Consider the following 18,908-nt stretch of genomic DNA (forward strand, 5'->3'; position numbering starts at 1 on the left):
TTTGTTAATATAAATATTTAGTAATGTTTTGTCTTAATAAAGACAAAAAACTAATACAAATGGCAAAAACACACAACAAAACTGCTAAAACTTTAACTAAAATTAAAATGAAAACAGAAAAAATAACTAATGGTATATTAGTGGCACTAAAATACTGTTTTTACTGATTTGTTGCTCAAGAAACATCTTATTAGAAATGTTTTGAATTTTTTGAAAACTTTAAAAAAAAATCTGGATTTTTTGATTAATAGAAAGTTAAAAATAACAGCATTTATTTGAAATAGAAATATTTTGTAACATGTTTTTACTGTCACTTAATACATCGAATTTATCGAATACATTTTCTTCTTAAAAAATCTTACTGTCACAAAATGTTTGTAGGTAGTGTGTGATGCCTGATATATTCATATATTAGATATATTTACAGTGTTTTGGAATATTTGTTTCTTAGAATGGGCCCATCATAAGTCGAGACACTGGACGTTGTCTGGAGGTTGAAATGTCAAAAGATGCGAACTTTGGCCTGCGGCTGGTCGTCCAGCGCTGCTCAGGGCAGAAATGGATGATTCGGAACTGGATAAAACACCCCAGACACTGAGGAACATCCAACCTGAAAAATAACCTCCCTGAGCTAAAGAGCAGCAATAGACAAACCTTGGAGACTGGGGTTGAGACAGAGGAAATGAACTCGCGTGCAAGATACTCTCTTTCAGGGTAAAATGCTTTTAATATAGACGTCCAAAGGTGGAATATTATCTTTGGACACATTTACTGTTGAACGAGCAGCTAAATCAGAAGACCGTCATAACGGGAGAGAGACTTGTTCATTGCAAGTCCGCTGTTCAGACTCCCAGCGTACTGCAGCATAATTCTGATGAGCTGTTATAGTGAAATTCAAAGAGGAAAATTCAAAAGAGTTGTGGATAAACGAAGAGAGAGGAAACAAAAGTCTTGAGTTTTACTTCTTATCAATTGCCATATCAACACTTATTTCTTCAGGCTATGAATTGTTTGGATAATTGATTATCCACATTGAAACTTTTATCCCAAGTGCTACAAAAAAAAAAAGAAAGAAAAGGAAAGTAGTATAGACTTTAATCTGACACAATAGTTTCAGCTATTTTGTCTATTGAGTATTTTCTTTCCTTTATTTACAGACTAATTTGCTAATGCATAACAAAAACCATGTGTTCACTCAAGAACTCATGTGCCTTTCTCCATCTTTATGCCATCAGACCAGGGAATGTTCCTCCCTAAGCATGTACAAAATGTTTGATTTTTAAATTAATTAAAACATGAATATAATGTTAAGAGGTCTTATTGTAGAAACAAGTTGTAAAATACTCAAAACATGATAATCCAGGAAGATCAAAACAATAAAAGTTTTCTTTTCTTTTGTACAATGTTGTATGATGTATTTTATGTGAAAATCAGTGCAGTAAAATGGCAATTGTTGTTTCATATTGTAGAATAGGGGACATCACATTTGGAAGCAATAAGGCCACATTCATACAGCCGCAGAATATTGTTATCAGTCCTGTATGTGAGTCCTTAATACTGTTACATTGGCACACACAGTATGGTTATTTACGGGAGTGACAACTGCATTCTCGGTAAACACTGTGTGAACGGAACTAGTTGTCTGTCACAAACAGTGCAAGAGACGCTCTGCGCTGCACAAATGCGTGTCTACAATGTGTCATGGGTTTTCATGTGTGGTTTCGGTAACTTACAGCAACAGAGATATGAGCCGTGTGTCATCTAAAGGTTGTAAATCCAGTCACTGTTCCCTACCAAAGCTGCTCCCGTCAGTTTTGTGTTCTATGTGAATTGGAGGGCAACTAGTAGGAGCTGTGCGAGTAAACCTCACTGGTCTCAGGAGGCGCACTAACAAATAACGCTAGAAACTGTGGTCTTTAGCAACCTTGTTAGCGCGCCCATGCCAGAAACGTCGGTTCGAATCCCACTCGGAGCGGATCGAGTAGCGAGTAGGACCAGTTACATTTGGTGCCGTGACCCGGATTGGGGGGTGAGTTTTACGTCCTCTGCCCAGATATAAAAGCTGCATATATTGGCGCTCATCGTGTCAATAGTGAAAGGCTTTTCAGTTTTATGGACCTCGCCATCTTTGATATTACTTTGGTCACAGTCGCTATGGTCATTTGTTAAGAGAATATAGGCTTGACTTCACGCCATTCGAGATGCTATTGTAAGTTGCTGTGTGAACGAAACATTTGAGATTACTTAAACCTGTAAGTAAATGTGTTTGTCAGTACCAAAAACTATACAAGGATTTGATTTTAGTAAATGTTTATGGAATTTTTGACTTTTCAATGATAAATAGATCATAGTAAGAGCATAAATGTGTGCTAAAAAAGTGAATTTTGAATTTTTTTGCCTCCTCAGGTTATTCTCTAAAGCTTGGCATATTTATCTATGTCCAGAGGCCTGAGAAACTAGTTGGTTGACACAGAAAAGACAACCAAAGTAAAGCTTTGCATTCACACACTTTCCCCACAGAATGTGCAGTCTAATCATTACAAACGACACAACACACAATCGGAGTGCTGGGTGCTTTTCAAAGTGATCAATCTCAGTGCGCAGCTTCTTTTTTTCCTCTAAATCAAACTCAAAAACTCTCGAAAATAAATGTTACTGCTTTACATTGATGTATGCTCTCTTTTTTCCTCTCTCATCTGCAGTGATAGCCACTCGTTTACTTGCCTCTCAAGTATTTATTGTAGTCCTGAAAGAGAGCACAATGTCTGACTACTGCAGAAAGAAGCCATCCAACTTCAAGCACTTCTTACATGATCACCTGTGTGTTCTCAAGGCATTTTTTGATTTGTTTTCCAGAGTGTTTACTAGGATTGGGAATCAGAAAAAAATCGGTTCCAATTCTGGAATCGGATACCTAATGTCAGAAATCGTATACTTGTAATAAAATTAAAATTTCGATCCCGCTTATCGATTCCTGTGTGCGCATATTAATGTGATTTTTAACCATTTTAAAGCACAAGAAGACGCGAAAGAGAACTCAATTCGGCTACACATACTGTTTTCTTTACGCACACATCTCATAGAGCATAATACTGAATTGGGTTTTTATATGCATCTTCTTGCACTTGAACACACAAATACACGTACAATTATGTCAAAATATCCTCGTAACGATAAAAAAAATAAATAAATTGCTTTGAAAAATGTTTTTTAACTTGAGCACCAGGTTTTTAGAATGCTTTGTCATGCGCGAGACGCAACAAAAGACGCAAGACGTGAGCGCAATGGTTATACACTTCTATCTAGCGCGTGTTTACAAAGAAAAACAATGGAAAGTAGAGCATTGGAATGGAAAAACGTGTTTTTTGTGAACGGCCCCTAAAGGTGCCTTCACGTGCTATTGAAAATGTCATACTTCCCACTTCTGAAGTCGTGATTACGAGCTCATCGCATTAAAATTTTGACTTGAGAGAGTGTTCATGTCCATTTTTTTAACTATGAAACTAGTATTTACGATAATTCTGATAGCAACGCAAGGTGACTTTAGTAACAGTATATTGGATCGTGTATGAGCTCTTAAAGTGACAGCAGGTTAATAAACCTGCTGCAGTCTGTCAGTCTGTTATTCAAGATCTCTGATCTTGACTGAATAACTTTTGTAACTTTAATGAGGATTGATCTATATTTTATTTAAATGAAAACTATGCAGTGGTATTTTACATTTGATTACAATTTCTGTACCTCAACTTTGTTCAGTTGTATTTATGTGTGCTATTGCTAATTTGTTTATTTGTTCTTATTTTATTACTGTTTATTTGTCTTTAATAATGTTTGAAATTTATATAGGTTAGTCCATTTGTTGTTTTTGTTGTAGTATTTTTGTTAAAACCATAGGAAAATGTTTGTGTTCTTCAGGCTGCTGATTTTTTGTAGGCTTTTTTGTTCATGAAAATCATTGGCAACAAAACGTTTTGCCAAAAGACACAGAATAAACATGTTTGATATAAATGTTTGGCTAAATGTTTTTACCTTACTGGAATCAAAACTGGGAATTGAAAAGAATCGGAATCAATAGGCAGAATCAGAATGTCTAAAATTCTAAAGATACCCAACCCTTGTGTTTACTAAGAGAGATTCCAGAAACCTGCTATGCCAGGCTTCAGCTGTTCAGCTTGAATGGTTTCATAAACAAGCGTCTTCTCCCTCCACTCATCTACAAGGAGAAGATCTTATTTAAAACCACACTGGAGACCCGACAAACGCTGTCGCTGCAAATGTGCCCATAGCAGGCATGTGGTGCAATGAAACAAATAGGAGAAATATATAAACAGGCTGGGGCGCCTGTGTTTTTCCTCATGCTTTTTACACATGATGCAGTTCAGCGATGAAGTCATAGGGGGAAACGCACAGTGAGCACGCACCAATGAATCATTCCACATTCTGCTTCCTTCAGGATGACCAAATAATGCAGCAGACCTGCTGAGTCCTGCACTCTGAGCCAGTAGTCTGAAAAACACAATTTTGTAGTTAAATAGAATAAGTGCTTTTTTATTGAATAAGTAAAAAAAAAAAACGTGTATGATTAAAACTCTAATTTACAATTTACTTGTAATTGGGATGTTTTTTTTATATTTGCAAGCCATTGAGAAATGATCCAAGTCATTAAGTATTGATCAAGATGTTGAAAGACAATGTAATTGGTAGTTTTATTTACACTCTTTGCTGTAACAGATTTTTTGTGCTACGTCTCATAATTACCAGCTTGTGTTAAAAAAGAGGTTATGACAAAAAATAATTCTATTTTAAATAAATGCTGTTCTTTTTAATGTTTTCAATTCATCAAAGAAACCTGGAAAAAAAAACTAATCACGGTTTCCACAAAATTATTCAGCAGCACAACCGTTTCAACATTGATAATAATAAGAAATATTTATTGAGTGCCAAATCATCATTGCTGCTGAAAATATAGCTTTTCCATCACAAGAATAAATTGTGTTTAAAAATATATTCAAATCGAAAACAATTATTTCAAATTGTAATTTTCCTAAAAAAATGTTACTGTATTGTTGTATTTAAATGCATATAAAAACACAAGCCAACACATTCTCACCTGTGAAAGATTATCCCATTTCTTCGGGAATTTAAATCTCGGTGGTTTCACAAACAGACGCTGTGCAATGTTGTGTCATCATTGATTCTTATTGTGAGTGATGACACGCTGACTGTTCCAAGATGGTGGACGCAGCGATGTCTCTGAAGTGGTGGAATGTGAAATCTACGTAAACATATAAATGGTTTGCTGAGCAAAAGGTGGATAGCAATGAAATTTGGTTATTCCGTTTATGTTAAAGTTCAAATCCAAACATTGTTGTGGGGTGATTTTACACAACTGATAAGATATGGCAGATGACATTCTCTGATAATAACCAAAAAATTATTGTTTTTAAGTAGGTTTCCAAAACACTATTACTACCTCTTCCACTTGTCTCCCTTTATGCAATGATGTAAAAAAAAAAAAAAAAAAAAAAAAAAAAAAAAATTTTTTTAGTTCCGCTCTAAACTCAAACCATTGGATGATTCATAAGTTGACATGTGGGAGCTCTCAAACAAGCACAGCATGTTTTGAAATCTCCATGGAGTCACAGTGTTTGCAGTGTTTGGGGAAATTAGCCTACAAAATGCTTACTTTGTTTCTGAACATTAAACTGTGACAGGAGAAGTTATTTAATAGGTGCTTTTGAATACCATGCATACAAAGTCCCTCAACCTGACAGATATCACTGTAATAAGTGTCCTGAGAATTCACACTAGTCTCTGTGACAGCCATAGGCTCTGTAAACAACAAAGTGTTGGGTGGCCAGCACATCTTTTTTCCCCCTTAGCTAATTAAAAACTTAGCCAAGCAGAAGACATTCTTTATATCTCTTCCATTTATGCCTTCAAGTTTGTAAAAAGAGTTTGGCTCCATGAGTGCAAAGGGGAGCAGAATTTGGCTGGTGGGAGTAACTACATCATCTGGTTCCAAGCATTTTTCTACATTGATGCACATTCAGAAATATGCATGCTCTGTCTACACTTTTTTAATATAATAAAATACAAATAATATAATAAGATCTACAGTATAACACACATTTTCAAAATACATAGGGTGAATTTTCCCTTGATGTTGACTTTAAACTCTGGCTGCTCCAAAAGACTATCTTGTAAATAAGCTCACAAGGGACCAAAATGACATACTAAATTCCAGTAACAATGATTAATTTAATTCTAAAAAAAAAATCACATTAAAGGGATAGTTCACATGAAAATGAAAATTCTGTCATCATTTAGTCACCTCCAAGTTGTTCCAAACCTGTATTTATTAATTTCTTGTGCTGAACACAAAAGAAGATATTTTGAAGAATGTCAGTAACCAAACAGTTGAAGGACCTCATTGACTCCGATAGTATATATTTGTTCCATACTATGGAGGTCAATGGGGCCCATCAACTATTGGTTACCAACATTTTTCAAAATATCTTCATACAGGTTTGGAACAACTTGAGGGTGAGTAAATGATGATGGAATTTTCATGGGTGCACCCATGAAAATAACCATCCCTTTAAGTCTTGTTGTGTATACAACCACAATAAATGTCTATACTTTTATCTTCACTCTGTCAGAAGAGATATCATGATTGTAAATGTCTTAAAACAACTAGTGTATCCATAACAGTATCTCTTTCATGTTAAAGGGAGAGACAAAATAAATGTGTTGTAGTCTGGCCTTGCAGGATAAAAGCAGAAGTTGTGAAATGTTAATGTTTTCACTCCCAGAGTTGTTAAACACAGGGGAAACAAAAGGAGAGAGAAAGCTTTCAATTTACCCAAAGAGGACAGTTACAGGTTCACGCCTTTGACAAGGGCAGCTCCCCTCACAACACAGGAGAGTGGAAACTGATGTATGGCTCACATTATCCGTTCAATTCTTTCCTCTGACACTCAGGATGGATGGCGGGACAGATTAATAGGGAGCTTTGAAGAGGAAGGCAGGATGGGAATGAGAAGAAGTAGAGAAGCAGGTCACGAGGACACCATGCCAACTTTCACTGGTGAAAGTGAAATTGGAACATTTTTACGTTTTTTGATGTTTTTTTTCTGTGGTGCTTACCTTTTTTTACCACAATATATAATGCTTTTTATTTTATTCAGAATTTGTATGTAATTTTATTTTATTTTACATTATTGTATTTTCCATTTTTCAAACCTCTTGGTCATGATGCTGGAGCCTAAAATTGTGTGTCTCAAACCGAAAGACAAAATGGGAAATTACATCACAATCAGAAAAATTTGAGCGAGTAGCCTACAGAATGCTTACTTTTTATTTTATTTTATTCTATTTTATTTTAAGCCTTATACCAAATATATATATATATATATATATATATATATATATATATATATATATATATATATATATATATATATATATATTAAATTTATAGCTGATACATATATTAGCTGATTATATATATTTATAGCTGTTAATAAATATTAATGCATGGCATTTCATATTTTGGCTTTCAACATTATTAGGTTAGTCTTACTTCAGGAAAAAATATTTCAGGAAATACTCCATGTAAATTTCTGCAATTTTCAAAGAATTACCCTATAATATTCTTTAAAGTACCTTGAATGTCAATATAGATAACAGAACATGAATATAGCAATCATTCAGTACCACTGTCTATCAAAGCTTTTTTTTTGTTGCTTTTTTTTGTGGTATTACCATCTGAAACCACCACTGTGCCATTGTATTATTTTCTAAAGGCTGGCTTTAGAAGTCTGAGGAACCGGTGGGAATAAAACTCAAGTGGGAATGTGTTGTTGGCAAAACAGGAAGCGAATCAAGTGATCTCTTGTAAATGTTATTGGCGGTACGTACATATTTGTCACTCATTAGATGTGTATATAATAATAATAAATATGAACAATATAGGCGTGGATGTGCCTCTAAACACTGATCTCGAATGAGCACTTTCAACATAATTTTAGACACAGTAGGTGGTCCACCACAACTGTTCTCAGATCAGTGAGCAAAACCCGTGTTATAATGATGAGCATGCGACAACCGCTGAGGCCGAACAGCTTGCGGAAACTTTAATGAGATCTCCAGAGGAGAGAGAAAAAGATGCCGCTCCAAGACACAATTAAAACCAGACCCTGCATGACTGTATTTGTATGCAAATACACCTGAATGAGCTTTGACAATTATAATAAAGTAGCAACAGCAATCATTTATTTTTAAAGCTGTTTACTGCATGGATACATTAAAATGCATAGAGAATCTCCTATACGAGAGATTTGTGAGATAAACATTTGTCGATTTTGTTCAATTTCCCTTATTAATGGCTGTTGTGCATTTGGGGCGTGGCTATCAGTTGTTTGGCCAATAGCAAATAGGGTTGGTACGGGGTTGGTATGGGGTTGGTATGGGGGTGGGGAGGGGGTTGGTGGTTCAGGAAGCCTGTTGTTTGAAAAAAGTCATAATTTTTGCAGTTGTGTTTCATGACTTCAGGGGAGCATAAATTTAAAGTTTAATCTGTTAATCTTTTCCTTTAAAGTACAGATTAACAGTCATGGTAAGAGACAAATAACTGCTCTCACTGGTAACATTTTAATTCCAGCTCCTGCCGCTGTGTCCCACAATATACACGCACCGGGTTCTTTCATTTCTGGTCTGACTGCATCAACATTGAGAATACCACTTCTTGACTTGCATTGAGCATTCATGAATTTCCACATACCACATCTTTTCCCCACAGCTGCCAGAAGTCATTTCAAGACATGTTGTGCTCTTCAATGCAGTCAATGACCTGTTCTCACAAACCATATACGTCAGCTGGACTGCTTTGATCAGATGCGGCTGGTCACTCCCTTCTCATGTACCTGTCCAAATCTAGTGCAATATGTAGACATCTCAATGTGACTTTCATATATGTACACACACACACACACACACACACACACACACACACACACACACACACACACACACACACACACACACACACACACACACACACACACACACACACACACACCTGTCAGGACCACTATCGTCAAATGTGTGACAATTAGCATACAGTTTGGATTGGCAGTATGGTTCTGTTCTGACAACTCCCTGCGCATCCATGCAACCTAGCAATAACCCCCCTTAGGGTATATGACAGAACCAACATCAATGTATTGCAGATATCATTAATGTCAATATTTCAAAGCACAACATCAGAATGCCAAGTCATAATGGACGAGAGGAGATGTTGGGTATGGAGGAGGGTAATTCGCTCCTGAGAAACACGATAATACTGAAGGAGCTTATATATGTATACAGTGATAGGCGTTGTATTCCTATAGGTAGACGTGGATCAGCTGAGAGTCAGCTGATACAAGCTTGACTAACGTGACCTGCCAGAATATCGCAACGCTTGATGTACACAACCTTCCTGTAAAAAGTTGTCCAATATTTAGGTTAAAAAAAACCTCATTTTGAATTATGATTGCTTCAAAAGGTGATGGGTTGCGGGAGTTTTCTTATGGGAAAAGTTTAATTTCAGAATAAAGTTGCATTTGCAATATTTTTTTAGTACACTGGTTGGAGGGTGAATGTCATGTTAAATGATTATTTGATTTATGACACATGAAAGAAAAAAAAACCCTGAAATATCATCATCTTCTTATTGACTTCTGAGTTTATTCAGTGAATGTCTGATTCCCAGGATTCCACTGTCTCTTATTGCTGCCCTTCATTTAGAAATGTGCATAACACTCATTAACACAACCACTTGTGTGCCCATGAGTGCGTCTAACCTCTGATTGGCTGATGCTGCCTCCTGCCTGCCCATCTCAGCAGGCCACTTGTCTCACATCTGTTTTTATTTTATTTGATATGTGGGATGGTCTTTGGCTGAGACTTCAAGGTCACTGACTGAGATTCTGGCTGAATTGAGGCACGACTGGTCATCTTTGCGGTGCATTTAAGTGCTCTCGTATATGAGTCTCTGCACTCCTCATTTTTCTAATAAAGCTGGAGCACTTGTTCTCCAAAGTGATCTTTGCAAGGCCTTGTTTTTTTTTACTTCAGGCTTTCAAATGGTCACTGTTGATTTTCTATTTTTCTATTTACTAGCCCAGTAAGGCTAGTCTGTTATGCTAATTTGAACAGGGTTTGTGGACTTTTGAGATCATAAACCAGCTGAACGTCAGCTGGGAGACCAAATAGAACATCTTCAAAAAGACACACACAAGGAATAGCATTTTTATGATAGTGTACAATTCATCTGGGTATCGGTCAGCTGGTATGCCAGTCATGATAAAATGTCGATTTAAATGTAAATATCTATTGTAGGAATGTAAGGATTTGTTTGGACCAAGATTTAAAAATGTAATTAAAAGCACTGCAATTACTCGAAAGGAAGGACTATCACACCTACTCACAAAAATCCTGTGTAAATGTGAGATTTATTGTGAAAGCATACAACCGATAGATATGAAATATCGATTTTCATCAGCTGATGCTAGAAATATATCACAAACTAATAACCTATCAGAACATATAAGTCATAAAGGAGATTAAAATTGATATTTGCAGTAATATAGGTTTTGTTTGAACATCAGAAAGGACATATATGGTCTTTACTTATTTTTTTTTGTAAATTATATTTTTCTTTTTTCGAAAAGCCTTTGATTTAATTATGAGGTTATTTTGCTAAATATTTACTTCAAAGGTGCAATCATCTGTCTGTCTTTCCCCTTTCACTGTCTGCAGTCACAAACACTTTAATGATCTTGCATGAAGCTATTCGGCAACATACACAATACTCAAATAATTACATTGCATCACCGCTTCTACTTTTAAAGACCAATAAAGGATGAATTTGCCGCATAAGATCAGCATCAGTGAGCACTCTGCAAAGTCATAAGTTTAGACTGAAAGCTGCAGATCTCATAATATCTGAAACTCTCCAGCAAAAAACTAATGGTGTCTATATCTTGGAGTTTTTGTGTGTCTGAGAGGTGTGTGTTTATTTCCCCCCAAAATGCAAGCTGCATTTTCATGTCTTAACTGAGAATGGCACACTGACAGGGGTGGTGGGGTGCTAAGGGTTATGCAAATTAGTTCCACCAAGGTCATCCAATCGGCTCAGAGTCCTTTATGCATCATGAGAAGTGACAGTTATAATGGTTTCCTCTTAGAAGACTGAAAAAACAGAAGAGCTCTCTGATGTGATCCTGGAGGATGTGATTCCCATACTTCATTTGAGGACAATCTCCAGAATATATATATATATATATTTTTTTTTTTACAGTGTTTGATATGCATCCTGGCAGAAAATCTTGTCTAAAGGTCAGAAATAAATGCTTAAAATGTAAGCAGTTAACTGTTATCTAAATCTATATCTTCAACATATGAAATTAAAATATTACTATATAGTACAGTTCAAAATGTCAGTAGAAAGAATACAAGTCCAACCTTTCCAGTTAAAAGAACGAATTTCCGTTGAGTTTTGTTTACTAAAATACAGTTATAATCTAAAGAAGCAGAATCTGATAACTTTGTTGTCTGATTTGATTTATTGCTTGTTTGAAGTATGTTAGAGAAATGTAATCAAAACAAACAGTTCTCTTTCGAGGAGACTCGTGATGCGTCGATGACGCTTCGGGAACGCTTCCAGCGTTAATGCGTCTGAACCATCTATGTCAACTAGTCCAAGGGATGGAATGAACGTCACGGGCGGGTGACGTCATGATCATGACGTCATCTGCACAATATGGGGAAACAATTGCACAAACTCTGTGTTTCTCCCTGCTCGCGTTATTTAACGAGTGGCGACACACACAAGCTTTGTGTCATTAGTTTGGGAGCATGCAGGGCTGATTGCCGGCATTGTGAGAAGCTTTCGCTTCACATGCTCCGCTCCAGCCTGTCACTTTTCAAGGAAATTGACCAGGCTTGCGGTTCTCAGGTTGCAGGACCCGCGTCTGCCGAGGCAGCGCGGAGAATGCATTCCTGGGGATTGCAAATGTATTTCTTTTTCAAAAACGAGGGATCCATTGCTCTCTCTCTGGTATCGGAAGCCCTCGCCGTGGTTTCTTCCGCCCGGGGAGAGAGACCAATGCTTCAGTGCTCTACCTCCGAGGAGGTAGATGTGTTGAGCATTGAAAGTGACACAATCATGGGGGAAAAGGATTCGCCATCTCTTTCCCCAGTGTATGAGGAGCTGGTGGAGGTGATTACTAAAGCTGTAGATAAATAAAATATTTTATGGCCAGCAGAAAAAGGGCACATCCTTCCCTCTATTGTTTCACCTCCATTACGGGGCCTTCCATTTTATCCCGATCTACACAGCGAGCTGTCTAGATTGTGGAATAAACCATACTCTTCACAACTATTCAGCCCTCAGGTTCATGTTTATTCAGATATTAGGGGGTTGAGAGAGTATGGCTATGGGGCGATGCCCCGGGCAGAACAGACGCTTTTTGGCGGTCTATGGCAGCCCTTGTGGCCACTGAGAGATACCTCTGGCTCAATTTGGTGGAGATCAAGGAGAGGATACATCCTTCCCTCTTGATGCTCCTATCTTCCTTCTGGTATCTTCGTCGACACGATTGTTTCGGTCGTCAAGAGTTTCCAGAGGGCCAAATTTCAGTCAGAGAAGGTTTAAAGAAATCTCTTCCTAGTTATGTCCAACCCTCTGGGGCTGCTGGGTGTGAGCAGCTCCAGACGTTTAGTTTCTCATACGCAGCACAGCAGCCAAAGCCTTCGAAGCAGAAGCCGGAACTGAGGACCGTTCTTCACGCTGAGAAGGCTTCGGCTCAAAATAAAAGGTCCGGCGTCACCGGCGTCAGACCGGTGATGGCAGCCCCAACTGGGGTGGAGCGGTGTAAACCTCATTATACAGTGCCCGTTCCATCTCGGTGCCCTCAGGGGACCGTTCTGCCAACCCCGCCACCCTTGGTGCTTTGGGGCGCAGCGGTCTCCAGCTAGTTTCTGGCGCAGCGTCACCTCGACATTGCGTTAGACTTGCGCCCTCTGAGGGGGGTTCGAAAATTGTCAGTTCGGGTGGTTCCTGCCAATATGCTTCAGGTCTTGACTGTCTCAATTACACCAGTGGTCAGCCTAGAGGGGCTGGTTCCCTTGGTAGATATTCTAGCAGGGCGGAAGCTACAACTAAATATATCTCTATGGGTCCTGCAGTTAGTAGTAAGAGGCAGATTTGGTTCTCGTCCTCCAGGCTACAACGGGGTGTTGCTCACGTTAGTGCATCCCGAGCAGGCTCTGGTAATGGAGCAAGTGGTAAAGGCCCTGTTAGCAAAGAAAGCTATAGACCAGGTGTACTCACCCGACATTGTGTCGGGTCTTTACAGTCGTTATCTCATTGTTCCAAAAAAGGATGGAGAACTGCGTCACATACTGTACTAGATCTGTTGGAGTGTTCGGTGCTGGAACTCAAGTCCAAGATGCTGACGACACTCAAACAGATCGTGACTCAAATCAGATCCGAGGACTGGTTTGTCACGATAGATCTGAAAGACGTATACTTCCATATCTCCATCCTCGCTCAGCACAGGAGGTTCCTGAGGTTTTCTTTCGGGGGCAAGAACACCAGTATCAGGCACTTCCTTTCGGTCTAGCTCTATCAACCCGCACATTCACGAAGTGTGTATATGCAGCTCTGGCCCCGCCAGGCTGCAGTGCATACGCATTCTGAATTGCATAGACGACTGGCTGATTATAGCGGAATCCGAACCGTTAGTTGTTCGTCATCGAGATGTCATCCTCGCTTATATGCGAAGGTTGGGATTGAGGCTCAATGGCAAGAAGAGTGTGTTTTCTCCAGTACAGAGGACCACTTTTCTTGGAGTGGTCTGGAATTCAGTCAAGATGTCCAGGCATGTCCATGTCCAAGATGTCAGTCAGGACTGGAGACTTCACCCCGAGGCGGTGAAGCAAATATGGGAGTTTACTGCCAGGTAGAAGTGGATCAGTTTGCGTCTCAGCACATGACGCACTGTCCACTTTGGTTCTCCCTCACTCAACCAGGATGCTATGGTGCAGACGTGGTCGAGGCTACGTCTGTACGCATTTCCCACTGTTGCTCTGCTCCCAGGAGTTCTGGAGTGAATCCGCCAGGATGGAATAAGCCTACTGCTAGTAGCACCACGCTGGCTGAGCCAAATTTGGTTTGCGGACCTAATTATTCTCTATGGCAGCCCTTGTGGCCACTGAGAGATACCTCTGGCTCAATTTGGTGGAGATCAAGGAGAGGATACATCCTTCCCTCTTGATGCTCCTATCTTCCTTCTGGTATCTTCGTCGACACGATTGTTTCGGTCGTCAAGAGTTTCCAGAGGGCCAAATTTCAGTCAGAGAAGGTTTAAAGAAATCTCTTCCTAGTTATGTCCAACCCTCTGGGGCTGCTGGGTGTGAGCAGCTCCAGACGTTTAGTTTCTCATACGCAGCACAGCAGCCAAAGCCTTCGAAGCAGAAGCCGGAACTGAGGACCGTTCTTCACGCTGAGAAGGCTTCGGCTCAAAATAAAAGGTCCGGCGTCACCGGCGTCAGACCGGTGATGGCAGCCCCAACTGGGGTGGAGCGGTGTAAACCTCATTATACAGTGCCCGTTCCATCTCGGTGCCCTCAGGGGACCGTTCTGCCAACCCCGCCACCCTTGGTGCTTTGGGGCGCAGCGGTCTCCAGCTAGTTTCTGGCGCAGTGTCACCTCGACATTGCGTTAGACTTGCGCCCTCTGAGGGGGGTTCGAAAATTGTCAGTTCGGGTGGTTCCTGCCAATATGCTTCAGGTCTTGACTGTCTCAATTACACCAGTGGTCAGCCTAGAGGGGCTGGTTCCCTTGGTAGATATTCTAGCAGGGCGGAAGCTACAACTAAATATATCTCTATGGGTCCTGCAGTTAGTAGTAAGAGGCAGATTTGGTTCTCGTCCTCCAGGCTACAACGGGGTGTTGCTCACGTTAGTGCATCCCGAGCAGGCTCTGGTAATGGAGCAAGTGGTAAAGGCCCTGTTAGCAAAGAAAGCTATAGACCAGGTGTACTCACCCGACATTGTGTCGGGTCTTTACAGTCGTTATCTCATTGTTCCAAAAAAGGATGGAGAACTGCGTCACATACTGTACTAGATCTGTTGGAGTGTTCGGTGCTGGAACTCAAGTCCAAGATGCTGACACTCAAACAGATCGTGACTCAAATCAGATCCGAGAACTGGTTTGTCACGATAGATCTGAAAGACGTATACTTCCATATCTCCATCCTCGCTCAGCACAGGAGGTTCCTGAGGTTTTCTTTCGGGGGCAAGAACACCAGTATCAGGCACTTCCTTTCGGTCTAGCTCTATCAACCCGCACATTCACGAAGTGTGTATATGCAGCTCTGGCCCCGCCAGGCTGCAGTGCATACGCATTCTGAATTGCATAGACGACTGGCTGATTATAGCGGAATCCGAACCGTTAGTTGTTCGGCATCGATATGTCATCCTCGCTTATATGCGAAGGTTGGGATTGAGGCTCAATGGCAAGAAGAGTGTGTTTTCTCCAGTACAGAGGACCACTTTTCTTGGAGTGGTCTGGAATTCAGTCAAGATGTCCAGGCATGTCCATGTCCAAGATGTCAGTCAGGACTGGAGACTTCACCCCGAGGCGGTGAAGCAAATATGGGAGTTTACTGCCAGGTAGAAGTGGATCAGTTTGCGTCTCAGCACATGACGCACTGTCCACTTTGGTTCTCCCTCACTCAACCAGGATGCTATGGTGCAGACGTGGTCGAGGCTACGTCTGTACGCATTTCCCACTGTTGCTCTGCTCCCAGGAGTTCTGGAGTGAATCCGCCAGGATGGAATAAGCCTACTGCTAGTAGCACCACGCTGGCTGAGCCAAATTTGGTTTGCGGACCTAATTATTCTCCTCGACGGCCCTCCCTTGGAGATCCCGATCAGGAGAGACCTTCCGTCTCAGGCAGGGGGAGCAATATTGCACCCCCGGCAGGGGATTTAGAATCTGTGGGATTGGCCTCTGAGGGGGCCCAACTCATAGAGAGTGGTCTCTCAACAGAGGTTGTTGAGACTATTCTAAGCTCTAGAGCTCCCGCTACGAGGAAACTATATTCACTTGAAGAGTTTTTTCACTTCTTGGTGTTACCAGCGTCAGTGGTATCCGGTTAACTGTTCAGTAAACACAGTATTCGAGTTTCTGCAAGAACACTTTGCATCAGTTCTATGTCCTTCCACGCTTAACGTATACGTGGCGGCCAATACTGCTTTCCACGCCCTGGTGGGTGGTACCTTTTTGGGTTGAGACCCCCTGATCACTCGTTTCCTTCGTGGCACTTTGAGGCTGATGCCTGCAACCTGCACTAGCGTGCCGGCTTGGGAGCTTGCATTTGTTCTGGTAGGCCTATCTGGGACTCCCTTCGAGCCATTAGATTTGGTCTCAGAGAAGTTTCTTTCTTTTAAGACTACTTTCTTCTAGCTATTTCGTCCCTCAAAGAGTCGGAGACCTTCAGGCCCTTTCGGTCCCCACCTGCCTTGAGTGCACCGGAGGTGAAGCTAATGCCGGTTTCACCGGATGCACTCATATCTCTTCCTGGTCATGACGTCACCCGCCCGTGACGTTCATTCCATCCATTGGACTAGTTGACATAGATGCTTCAGACGCATTCATGCTGGAAGCATTCCCAAAGCGTCATTGACACATCGTCTCGTTCCCTGTCTCAGGGAACTATGGGACGTTTTGGAGATTTTGGTTTTTCTTCATTCAAGTAGGTTCAAGTAAATTTGCAAATATTTTTTTTAATGGTTATTAATTTAACCTACAAATAAGTATAAAATAAAATATTTAATTAAATGTTTAATTAAAATTAATTTGTGTTTTTCAGAGCACACACACAGTAGCTGGTGCTTCATTTGTGAAAAAAAAATCATTGTTCCCTGAGACACAACTGTGACCATTGTTTCCTGAGAAGAGAACAAGGGAGCCAAAGAGAGACCTTTTAATACAACAGCCAGATCCCAGGCTGATACACTCGTGCTGACTGCAGGCCTCAGTCTCAAAACACCACAGAGGAAACGTGTCATCAATGGATTCCTCCCCAAAGACTCACCAAGTAAGTAGTGTTGTTTTTGGCGGCCTGTTTTAAATTTGGTTTTATTCTAGTCTTTGTGTCAAGCTGTCATTTTGGTTCTTATTAGTTTTAGTCACGTTCATACTCTTTTTAGTCTAGTCAAGTGTCAGTCGACTAAAAGTCTGAGCATTTTAGTCTTATTTTAGTCAGAATTATCCATGACTATTTTAGTCGATGTTTTTAGTCGACGAAAACTGATGACATATTCTAGTTTTAGTCAATGAAAATTTTATTTTTGCCTCTTTTTAGTAATGCAATTCTATTTAACCCAGTCAATATAGTAAGCCTTATACCAATAAGTTGCCGCCTGTTCTAGCAAAACATTACACGCAGAAGACAATATTCCTCCGCCCAGGCGAGCAACCACCAAGAAAAGGTGCTAACACCAATTCTCGCCCAGGACAACTTGAAGCTGCTAGGGACTGCAAGCTCGTCCCTCTTGGCTCTCAACGAAGGCGGTCGCATTTTCTCTCCCTCTCCCTCCCCTCGCCTCTCCTGCTTTGCTTCTCTCGTCACGTCTACTGTCTTGTACTTTGAGAGACCCTCGCTACACTGCTCTCCAAAACCAAGAAATTATGGATTTGATCAACTGGTCTCTCAACGCAATTGACACCATCTTCTCGACGAGAAGCTTGGGTTCGGGGGAACCTGACTGCCCTGCCGGGACGTTCGCAGCTGGCTACACGATGGACGCGTGGGAGAGGTGGCGGGTCGTGTGTCTGGCGGCTCTTTCCGTGGAGGACGTTGAAGATATCTACCTATTCGGCACCATGATAACAGGTCTTCTGCTGATTGGATTAGGCATTGCCCTGGTTTACCGAGGAACTAAGGAGACGGTGACAGCTGTCAAAAGCCCCGCAAGGCTGCCCGTGATGATTGAAGCGGTGGGCAGAGCTGTCTGCACTCAGACTGGGTCTATGAACCACAATATGGATAACATCATGGAGAAGCTCACAGCTTTGCAAAGGCAAATGGATCGTTTCAGAGACCAAAACGGACCAGGAGAATAGCCTGCATAAATTGAATGCGGCTACTCGCCCGAAGACCAAACAATCCCAATCTTATCTGTTTCGGCACCCCCCTACCAGCACTGGCCTTGGCCAAGGCCGCTGCTGGAACAACAACTCTCCCGGAAGAGCACTGCAGTGAGCCGCTCTTGCATTCCTTCCCCGACTCCTCAGACACCTGCTGATTGTTGACTCTGCCTGGGACATGATCAAGGTTGTCTCCATGGCAACTTGCTGTGTATCGCTATGACAATCCTGCGGACTGAGGCTCCTAGATTATGGTGCTGGCTTAGCGACTCTCTCCAGGCCTACACACACATGAACTTACACATACACAGATATGCACCTAACCCACACCCCATCCCACGCCTTCGCCGCTTCGTACCCCCAGTCTGACAGGCGGGTCTGTGACCAGCGCCATAATGGCTGCAGGACCGGATGCTGCTTGCCTGGGCTGGACTACCTCCATCCCCCACTCCCCACCATGTTGCAATGTCTTGTTTGTAGAGTGTACTGTTTATGTGCTAATGTTGCTGAGGTGTTTTTTCCTGTTCCCAGACTGTTCTCCTTACAGGAGCATAGTCTGGGGGTCGCCTTTTTTTTTCTCCTCACCTCTCCTCATGTCATGCTGTTTTTTTGTTTTTCTCAAGTTGGCGCTGAATATAGCAGCCTCGGTAACACCTTATTACCAAAGCAAATTCCTTGTATGTGCACAACACTACTTGGC

The 18,908-nt window shown here is 41.0% G+C and overlaps 1 protein-coding gene across 1 annotated transcript in view; it reads left to right on the forward strand.

Moving 5' to 3' along the window:
* Positions 1 to 1,398, forward strand: part of galnt9 (polypeptide N-acetylgalactosaminyltransferase 9) — a 141,075-nt gene extending 139,677 nt beyond the window's left edge. The window contains exon 11 of the mRNA XM_077241529.1: positions 452 to 1,398. Coding sequence (XP_077097644.1) covers positions 452 to 598 — 147 coding nt within the window. The 3' untranslated portion in view covers positions 599 to 1,398. The remainder of the gene's footprint in view (positions 1 to 451) is intronic.
* The last annotated feature ends 17,510 nt before the right edge of the window (positions 1,399 to 18,908 follow it).

This window comes from Siphateles boraxobius, unplaced genomic scaffold, assembly GCF_051911475.1.
Source record: "Siphateles boraxobius isolate OS27281-9 unplaced genomic scaffold, OSU_SipBor_1 24, whole genome shotgun sequence".
NCBI lineage: Eukaryota > Metazoa > Chordata > Actinopteri > Cypriniformes > Leuciscidae > Siphateles > Siphateles boraxobius.